Below are 10,660 nucleotides of genomic sequence, written 5' to 3'. Positions count from 1 at the left end.
AACATCTCTGATTTTTATTTTTATTTATAATTTGTAATTGAGGGTAAATTTGAAATTTTATAAAAAGTCAAGGGTATAAGCATTATTGTCTCATTTTTAACGTTTAAAATCTGACGAAGGAGTTCAAATTGACTATAATTGAAAGTTTATGGGTTCAAATTGAGTGGTTTTAAAGTTTAAGGGGTTGTCAAATCGCGTGGTTTAAAATGAGGTTACCCCTTAATTTTTTATTAAACAGAAGCAGGTTTTGTTATTTGAGACTTACATGCATTTTTAAATGCTTTATTTAAATTGAATGAGAATCAAAGAAAGACTAAAGAGTGAGTGAGAAGCGACACTCCTTATCTCATCTTTTTTTTTTTTTTTTTCTTTTTTTCTTTTTCGTTGCCCGTGTTGCGTGGAGGGTTTCTTTTTGGCCGCTTGACTCTCTAGCATGGTCCCAACTCAGTTTAGCCGACTGGATTAAGGGCATAACCCCTCCTCTTTTGGTATTCCCCAGAAGGATGCTCATCTTTTACCAAGTTTTGTTGCTATGTGTTGTGAGTTTTAAATGATGGTCGTTTGTAATATAATGTTTTGCAAGAATTTATAGGGAATTGTGTTCTTGAAAACAAATTTAAATCTAAACTAATTAAACCCTAACCTAATTTCAATAAAAGTTGAATTTTGGGTTTTTGAACATTAAACGACGAAACATAAATTAAAAAAATAAACCAAGAGATAAAATACTAAGGTTTGAAAATTCATACTCACCAAATTATAACAACATACTCCATGTTCATCAATATTAATTTGAAGTTCTCACAATTAAAATCTTAGATATATTTTACTATGCTTCAAACAGTTAATCAAAATCATCACATGTATCCATTCATTGCACAAATCACAAAAGGAATCCAATATCAATTAAATCATCATATATATCCGTAAATTATAAAAGATGTCAAATTTCAATTGAAACACCATATGTATCCGTAGAACAAAATCACAAGGGATATCCAATTATTTAGGCAATTAAAACCAGACAATCAATTATGTGAAACTATCACAAATTATTAAATGTATCCTTGAATCACAAAAAATATCCAAGAATCATTCCACACATTGAAAAGAAGTAAAACAATTGAAATATTCAACCATAAAATCAGACAATAAACACTTACATGAAAATACTATTGTTCTTCATTGATGAAGCTTTATCCTCAATCTTAGTTGAGAATTTAGCTCTACATTATAGAAAATAAAACCTAAACCTAACCTAAAGAAAAATTAAAACGAGAAAAGCTGTAAAATTTTGTTCTCCAAACTTGTCTACTTTTCTTGAAGGCTTAGAGGTCTAGTTATAAGGCTTAGGATAGTCCTAGAAACCCTAGTAATCCTAAAAAATTCGGAGGTTTGTCTCCCAGACAAATTAAGAAGCAATTCCAATACAAATCGGAATAGGATTCGTTCAGATTTTATTGCGAGGCAATTTTGGCATAGTAAACGTCCGAATTAGGAAAATCTTATTTCACAATAATTTGTATAATTATGAGTTAGCTTTCCAATGCCGCTAGTTTTACCTCAATCCAATACTTGAATGGAAAGTTATGGTCAAAATACTGAGACGTGTGCAGAATCTGAAATTTAATCCAATCCGATTTTGATTCCATTATCGACTCTAACGGATGCAAATGTCCCTTCCCTTTTGAATCTTTTGTAACATTTTATTTCATTTTGACAAAATTTGATTTCCTCCAATAAATCAAGTGTATAGGTAAAAAATTTGTGTGGTAAAACTCTATAAATAAAATTTTGCATTGTAAAAATTTCACCATACATATCTATAAAACTACAAGATATACACGCATATACTTGAAAATATTATTTGTAAGGATTTATATTGCAATCATTTTGTTGTGATCAAGTGGAACACATTTAATATTTTTCTAAGTGAATGCATTTATTGTTTTTGATAGATCATGTCATACACATTTTGAATGAACTCCAAAACTTATGAACTGTACATAAATTACAAGAATCTTATATATATATATAACAATAACCCTAATTTTATGCTATGAATCCATGATAAACGGTAGACCCAGCCTAAATAGATGGGCTTAGGGTTAGTAGAAGCCCATTTTGAGATGGTAATATGATAGAGAGAATGGATCATAATGCAAAATCACTAATAAAATGAATAACTTCATTTTAAGACTTTATTGCGAATGAATATGAATATTAGTTTATAAAGATGGGATCTGGCTTACATGCTGTTATTTTAATAATAGCATGTATGCTGTAGTTTAATCAATGGTCAAGATTAAATCTCAAAGTTGACTTAATTTTAGAAGCTTTTTATAAGAGAGAAAAAATGAAGATAAATTTTAAAAGATTCAATCTTGACCATTGATAAACTACAGCATACATGCTGTTATTAAAATAACAGCATGTAAGCCGGATCCATAAAGATGAATGATTCGCGTTAATATTTTATTTTATTTTTATTTTTAGATCTCATCTTATAAATTTAATATATCAATCATTAGATTTGTGGACTTATGTGAACCATATAGGGGTGTAAATGAGCCGAGCTTGGGTGAGCTTTGGCTGTCCAGGCTCGGCTCATTTATTTTTGGGTCAAGCTCGAGCTCGAGCTCGGGCTCGAGTCGACCCAGACTTTGCTGCTCGAGCTCGGCTTGACAGGGTTGGAACCTTGTTCGAGCTCGAGCTCAAGCTCGTCTACTTGCTCTTGCTCGAGCCAGCTCGAGCTCGACTTTTTTTTTTTTTTTTTTGTAATTTAAGCGTAACTTTAAGAAATCCGCCCAATATTTTTTGGGCAACCAAACAAAATTGGTTCCAACCATAAAATTAGCCTAACTTTAAGAAATTCGCCCAATATTTTCTGGGCAACCAAACAAACACATCAAACGGCAAGGAATCTCACATTTACAAGGAATCTCGACCCACCCAAAATTGGTCCCAACCATAAAAATTAGCCTAACTTTAAGAAATTCGCCCAATATTTTCTGGGCAACCAAACAAACACATCAAACAGCAAAACCCCAAACCACCCACCACCCAAGATGAAACGGAGAAAAAATAAACCAAAAAGAAAATAAAAACCCACAAATCTTATCACCTCCTCTGCCTCCGATCCGCGGCGTACTGCGAGAGTGAAACGACCTCCGAGAGTGGCGTGGACAGCGAGGTTGGTAGCTGCAAGTTCCTGGAAACCGAGCACGAGCCGTCGAGGTGTGTGGTTGCTGCGGTGGTGGTGATGGTTGCTATTGGGGGCACTGGGAGAGTGGTAGGAGCGGCAACAGAGAAAGGGGGCGAGGAGGATGGTGGAGAGTTTGTGAGAGGAGAGTCGAGAGAATGGAGAGATCTAATAGATTTAGGTTAAATTTGGTTTCTCTAATTTGCAACCGTTGGATTTGGAAAAATAATTAAATTTTAAATATTAACGGTTTGATTTGTTTTACCAAAAATGTATCCCATGTGGGTGTCTCTACTTAGATCTGGTGTGCTTATTTAATATGATCCATTAATCATATAAACGTTTTCAACATTTAATATTACTCGTCAGATTAGATCAAACAAGGCAAGCTTACGGTATCTCTGTTACACCATATACATTCTTCTTAGTAAATGCTTGATAGTTGTCATCCATTAATATCATCCAACGGCTATTAGATCATCAAAACATTTTGGACGGTTATGATTATACTTATATTCCATATATCAAATTCAAATTCAATTAAATTATTAAATTCAATAAAAAATTCAAAATTCAAAATTTAGGAATTATGAATAAAAAATGTGTTATGTAGTATTATTTAGGAAAGTTTGTTATTTTAATTTCAATAATTACAATTTTAAAAATTGTGTTTTTTTAATCGCGTATTTTTTTTCTTATTATTTTAGATTAAGTATTTTTTAAATCACAACGTAAAACGCTTTATGTCACACACTTACACACACTAATCACTATTATCATATTACATATAGTATTATTTAGTTAATATGTTAAAATGTTAATGCTTAACACATGGTCAATTATATAATGTCAATATTAATATATATTGTATCTTATATGTAAACATTTATATACTTTTATGGTTATATGGTTGTATCATTATCTAATTCATATGGGTAATGGTTATGAGTCAATGTTAATTGTTATAACTTATATACTTATATTATATGTTCTTAACTTCTTATTATCACGATTCATAATATATGATTTAAATTCAAATTGTTAAGTTTTTACTTACCGTAAATTGTGATTATAATGTATAAATTATAAGAAACATATTAGTTACTTAATTATTAATCATTTAATCTAATAGTAATACTCAAACTCTAAGTAATAAATTCATATGATCTAATGGTCGTACACTCATACTGAAATTTTATGATCATATTATCTCACAATTAATATTAATATTATCTTAGATCTAAGATCATGTGATACATCATATATGTTTTATAAGAATAAAGTATATAATTATAATGTATTGATTAAATAACACAATAACTTATGCAGATATACCATATGATTATATAATGATTAGTGATTATGTGATGTATACGATTCCAATTTCCAAAGTATAAACTATCTAATTATAATATTTGTATTAAATAACACAATAACTTTTGCGGTTGTACTATATGATTATATCATATGATAAAATGATTAATGATAATATATATATGTTTTTATATTAATATATACATATATTATATATATAATATATATACACACATATACATAAATAACAAAAAAAAAAAACAAAGGTATATAATATATTTGTTATTATTGAGTAAATGAGTAATGTTGATAATATATTGTTATTTGTTACTTAATAAAAAATATACGAGCCGAGCTTGTTTCGTTTAATATTTGAGCTTGGATTTGTGTTCACGAAGCGCTTCATTTAATATTCGAGTCGAGCACGAGCCGAGCCCGAACTTGCTCACGAGACGCTTCGCTCACTTAACAGCCCTAGAACCATATACAAATTTAATGGTAGATTCACTCATTCACTATGAAAATGATTAAAAATAAAATGAATTTTATGTTTCTCATTTATAAATTCTATTAAAAAACTGTTTTTCATACAATAAAAACGACCATGGGGCAACCCTGTACAAAAATCATACTGAACGTACGGTCTAAACAGTACGTATGAAGGGTGGCAGGTGTAAATTAACCAAGAAAGCAGTTTGGATGGGGGCAGATTCCTCCCTGTATTCAAGAAGTTGTACTTACGCAAATGGTCGTAATTTCTTAACTTCTATTAATGAAATTCAAATTATATATATATCCGGGGAAAAAGAATATTCAATGAAAACTGCAGCTCTTAATCCTTATCAGGCACCACACCATGATAGTTATGTCAAGGACTGCTAATTTTTTCCTTTGAACAAAAAAAAAAGGAAAAATCAAACCCTTAGCTTTCAAATCTAAATAGTCAATAATGACGAACCACAAGTTATGTAATGATACTCTATAAATACACCACACCCCCTACAATCTCTTCACCCAACCAATACTACATCATAAATAAACACGTTATCAATATATATAAGAGGGTGATCAAGGAAAAGGATGGCTTCAGAGTGTGACGGTAATGAATAATTAAGAAATATTCCAAGTATATATATATATATATATATATATATATATATATATATTGAATTGCTCTGAGACAAAAGTCTTTTTTGTAGGTAAGAAATCATGGCCTGAGCTGGTTGGAGTGCAAGGGACGGTTGCTGAGGCGAGAATTGAGAGAGAGAATCCGCTTGTGGATGCTAAGATCGTGCTGGAAGGATCGGTTGTCATACAGGACTTCCGCTGCGACAGGGTTTGGGTTTGGGTTGATAAAAATGGCGTCGTTTATAGGGTTCCCGTTATTGGCTAGGCCTCAAGGCATGCACGCTTGCATGTGAATAAGACTGCATGGCTTGTAATTTCAATTCCAAATAAAATGAAATAATTAATTAAGGATTTCCAATATTGTATTTGATACTTAATAATTAATAAGACTGCAGGCTTGTAATGTTTGGAGTAATTTTCATTTTGTGTACGTTATTGTTGATCGAATTATCTCTTATGCACATTTCCCTCTTAAATAAAGATTCAGGAAGCAGCCGAGCACTAGAAGAATCTCTTAGCTCTCTTAATATGGCTTGTGTATATTACTCTAATACGGTTTACACTTTACAGGGTGCCTCGATGGCATATTTGGCACATTAATATGGCTCTTGAACGTAATAATTACTTATCGAGAATAACTTATATAGGAAGCTTGCACAAAAGGTGAGTTTTGTGCAACCAATCAGAAATTGACACGAAAGCCAAACTTACCAAACTTAAGTATTTTAAAAAAAGCTTAACTAGACGAGATTATATCATATATGAAATAAAAAGTTAATTGTTTATAAATAATAATAATAATAATAATAAAAGAATTGAAGAGCCAGCCACCCCTCTCCCACTTGGAGTGGCCACGCTGCCACCCCTAGGCCTAGGGGTGGTGGCCAGCCACCCAAAGTGGGGGAGGGGTGGCCAGCCAGCCACCCCTTCAATTCTTTTTTTTTTTTTTTTGAAAAAAATTAAATTTTTATTTTATCTAGAGTATAATTTTGTGTGGTTGAATTTTTATTTTAAGTATAAGTCTAATGAAATTTGCTGATGTGTCAGCTTTTTATTGATAACACAAAAGGTGACTTTTGTGCAACAAGAGCACCAAAGTCGCTCTCTTACTTATCTTATTATTGACCAAATTGAGATGGTTTAATAGCAAGAGAGGGAGTTGTCCATTTTAACAAATTCTTTTTGTTAAAGGAATTTTTTTTTTTTTTTTTTTTAACCTATAAAGGAGAAATTACTGTTTCTAAATTTTGATTGAACGTATGATTATCAAACCATTCTCTGGTATAATTAAACTCACACACTCACAGATTAATTAGTAGTTTCTTGTGTTCATAGGATTTGACTTCTAAATTTGGACATTCGTAATAAATTTTAGTTGAGGCCATAATCCTTTGATTAGTATTTAATTCCAACTATTTGGATTTCGAAAATGAATTTTAATTTAGATAGTTAATTAAAACTCATCATTTCAAACTTAGCGTAATCTCATCCTAAACAAATTTTGTGAGAATATGCTAATTAAGAACATAATCCTCTTCATCAACCCTACATGCTAAGTTTTAACGGTGCTAGACTTATTTGACAAACAAAACATCATATATATATATATATATATATATATATATACATGCGTGTCCATATCTTTTGACAGGACTTGAAAATAAATTGAGAAAATCATAGTAAGAATTAAAGAAAAACATTACATGATGGGGTACGTGGTAGTGTTTAATTAGTTCTTTTTATAATTTGGGATTTGGGTATCACTAAATAAAAAGGAAAGTACAACAAATATATTCACTCAATTTTTATTACTAAGAGCATTTCCAGCAGACTCCCTACAAGGAAGTTTGTTCCCTAAGTTTAGGGTATATGTCTAAAAAATCACAAAAAAATGTCTTAAATGAACCATAAACATTAGAATTGTTACAATGAAACCGAATATTTTAGATTCCTTACAATATTTTATAAAAGTGCCAATTGTACGTGTTATATATGATGGTGATGTCTTTTGGTCTACATTATTTAATTAGATTTTCAAGGTCATTTTTTAAGCATAAAATCATATTGGAAATAGTTTCTCTATTGTATCCTATAAACAAAAGAAGAAATTCATCTGTTTTTCTTTTTTTCGTGGACAAGCAGGCCGTAAACAAGAGAAAATTGATGAAATGTCATCAATATTTTATTATTTTTGGTGTGAAATAGAGTTTATATAAAGTGACTAGAACTTTAAAGCTTATGACTATTCGTCGTCAATCATAATTAAGACGTGGAAAAAGCCTATAAATTAATTAGGTTTAATTGTTTATAGGACCACAAAATAATATATTATCACCATTAGTGGTTGTGGTTTAGTACATGGTCAGAAGTAAGAGTTCAACTCTCGAAATAAGAATTTTTAATTCTATTAGTATTAGTTGTATTGAGTTTCATTAATGCCCTCATGAAGCTAATTGGGAAAAACTATACTTCAGTCAGACTGATCTATTATCACACGTCTCCATTAAAAATATCATTTCATTGACATCCTTTCAATTAAAAGACCTATTTAAACCCACTTAATTTGAGTCAATGTAACTCGTATATATATATATATATATATATATATATATATATATATATATATATATATATATATATATTACAGTTTACCCCCCAACGTTGACAGTATTTTTTAATTCGAACATTAAAGTTTCAATTTTTGCAATCCACCTCCACAAAGTTCCAATTTTTTTTTAATTCGACCAATATTATCCCAAAATTCCCATATTGCCCCTGATTTTTTATTTTTTTTTATTTTTTATGAAAAAAAAAAATTGGGGGTTTTTTAATTTTTTATAAAAATTATAGGCAATATGGGAAGTTTTGGATACAATTTATCAAATTGCAAAAAATTGGAACTTTGGGGGGTGGATTGCAAAAATTGAAACTTTGGTGTTCGAATTGCAAAACGCTGTCAACTTTTGGGAGGTAAACTGTAATTTTCCCCTATATATTTAATTTGTTACTGATTTTAATTGGTAATCTTTTTCCCCCTCCATTCAGATTATTTAATATATGCTGAGGCATAATTAACTTCATTGTAATCTCTAAAAAGGAATATTCGAATGAGACTCCAGCTAATACGTACGTCCTCAGGCACCTCACGGTGGTGGTTATGTCAAAGACGTAGGGCTTAAGTTTTTCTTTGAAGCTATCTCAATTCAAAGAGAAGAAAAATTCAAACCCTTAGCTTTTTGCCTTTTTCTTTTTTTTTTTTACTATTCACACGCTAAGCTTGATCTATATCTCCAAAGTCAATAATGACAAACCACAAACTAATGTAATGAAACTGTATAAATACCCCCAATGTCTTTCACCCCAACAACATATCACAAATACAAGTTGGTGTCATCAATATACATAAGACAGTGAAGGAAAAGGAAACAATGGCATCAGATCAGTGTCAAGGTAATGAATATCTCTATATTAAGAGTGCTTGTCTGTAAGTATATATATATATATATATATATATATATATATGTGTGTGTGTGTGTGTGTGTGCGCGCGCGCGCGCACGCGCCAGCAACATTGTAATATAGTATGTTTTCCTTGATCTAACACAAGTCTTTTTGAGGCTGTGTAGGGAAGAATTCATGGCCAGAGCTCGAGGGAGTGCAAGGGACAGTTGCGGAGGCCACAATTGAGAGGGAGAATCCTCTTGTCGATGCCATCATCGTGGAAGAAGGATCAGTTGTCACACAGGACTTTCGCTGCGACAGGGTTTGGGTTTGGGTCGATAAAAACGGCATTGTTTCAAGGGTCCCCACTATTGGATAGGGCTAATTAGTTTGGACTTGAGGGCCTCGCTACTGTTATTATTATCTTATTGCAATGTTATTATATTATGAATAATCTTAGGCTTATAAAGTCCATATTGTTGATGATTCAGTTGCTATTTTTAAATATATGATCAGACGTTACAAGTTTTTATCTATTTATTTATTTATTTAATTAGCTGAACGAGAGCTTTCATTAACACTTTTTAACTTCCAAATTAACCCGGATATTCAAAAGGTCATGTTAGTTATATATACTTGATCTCTCATATCCAATCCATATTACCATTAAAAATGATGATCCAAAAATGAAAAAGCTCCCCTTGGCTTGCTGATCGAACTTGCACAAAGCAAAAATATGGAGGAAAGCCAGGTGATCAAGAGGTGTAGTAAATTAAATGACTAGAATTCTCAGCTAGCTGGACCAGAAAAGTATGAGAAGCTTATTAGGTTGCTAAATAAGGAACTTTCTGTTTTTTCTTTGAACTATCTCACACAGAAGGAAAAATTCAAACCCTTAGATTCATACCTAAATAGTCAATAATGACTAACCACAAGGCACATGCTAATGTAATCATACTCTATATATAAAAACGCCATCTTTCATCCAACCAATGCATCATATATATATATATATATATATATATATATATATATATATATATATATATAAGCGTTATTAATATAAGATAATAAAGGAAAATCGAAAAATTAAAATGGCATCAGAGTGTGAAGGGAATTGGGAGCACATACCATGTTATATTGAGTTTTTTTGGGTGAATGAAATTTTTTTATAACCACATTAAAGATTACAAAATCCATGTCCTCATGTCATTAAAAATTTAATTTTTTTTTATAACCACATTAAAGTTGCTAAAAATGCCTTACATGAGGCAACTTGTCATCGCTCATATCAATTCTAACAGCGACAATATTGTTATGTTGTCCCTGATATTAATCCTTTAAGCAGCAACAACATGTTGTTGTTTATTATATAAACATGTACGACGAAGATGATAACATCATTAGCAATGACAAGACAAAGTAGTCGTTGATAACAAATAATGTGCTTTTTTGTTTTTTTTTTTTGAAAAAAATTGCCAATTACTTTTTTTAGCCAATTAATTTTTTTTTTTTTTTGGTATCAATTATCTAAATCACACTTAATAATTGATCAGCATAGAAAATAAAAATAAAA

At 30.8% G+C, this 10,660-nt stretch overlaps 2 protein-coding genes across 2 annotated transcripts; both read left to right on the top strand.

Annotated features, from left to right (window-relative positions):
• The first annotated feature begins 5,574 nt into the window (after positions 1-5,574).
• Positions 5,575-5,909, top strand: LOC148586494 (glu S.griseus protease inhibitor-like). The gene is made up of 2 exons (XM_088515914.1): positions 5,575-5,615; positions 5,716-5,909. Exons 1-2 carry the CDS (start codon positions 5,597-5,599, stop codon positions 5,907-5,909), a joined length of 213 nt encoding a protein of 70 aa, XP_088372040.1. The 5' UTR covers positions 5,575-5,596.
• Positions 5,910-8,993: 3,084 nt separating this feature from the next.
• Positions 8,994-9,620, top strand: LOC148586493 (glu S.griseus protease inhibitor-like). Its single transcript, XM_088515913.1, has 2 exons — positions 8,994-9,094; positions 9,270-9,620. The coding sequence occupies exons 1-2, from the start codon at positions 9,073-9,075 to the stop codon at positions 9,461-9,463; spliced, it is 216 nt and encodes a 71-aa protein (XP_088372039.1). The 5' UTR covers positions 8,994-9,072; the 3' UTR covers positions 9,464-9,620.
• The last annotated feature ends 1,040 nt before the right edge of the window (positions 9,621-10,660 follow it).

Source organism: Corylus avellana, chromosome 4, assembly GCF_965113065.1.
Source record: "Corylus avellana chromosome 4, dhCorAvel1.hap1.2, whole genome shotgun sequence".
Taxonomy (NCBI): domain Eukaryota; kingdom Viridiplantae; phylum Streptophyta; class Magnoliopsida; order Fagales; family Betulaceae; genus Corylus; species Corylus avellana.
Note: the sequence above shows the minus strand (reverse complement) of the source record. Positions and strands in the feature narration are given on the sequence as shown.

Bases quoted from the DNA above. Each gene is read 5' to 3' on its own strand.
- LOC148586493 (XM_088515913.1), top strand. From the start codon at position 9,073: ATGGCATCAGATCAGTGTCAAG. The intron at 9,095-9,269 runs GTAATGAATATC...GAGGCTGTGTAG, and splicing joins GGCATCAGATCAGTGTCAAG to GGAAGAATTCATGGCCAGAG.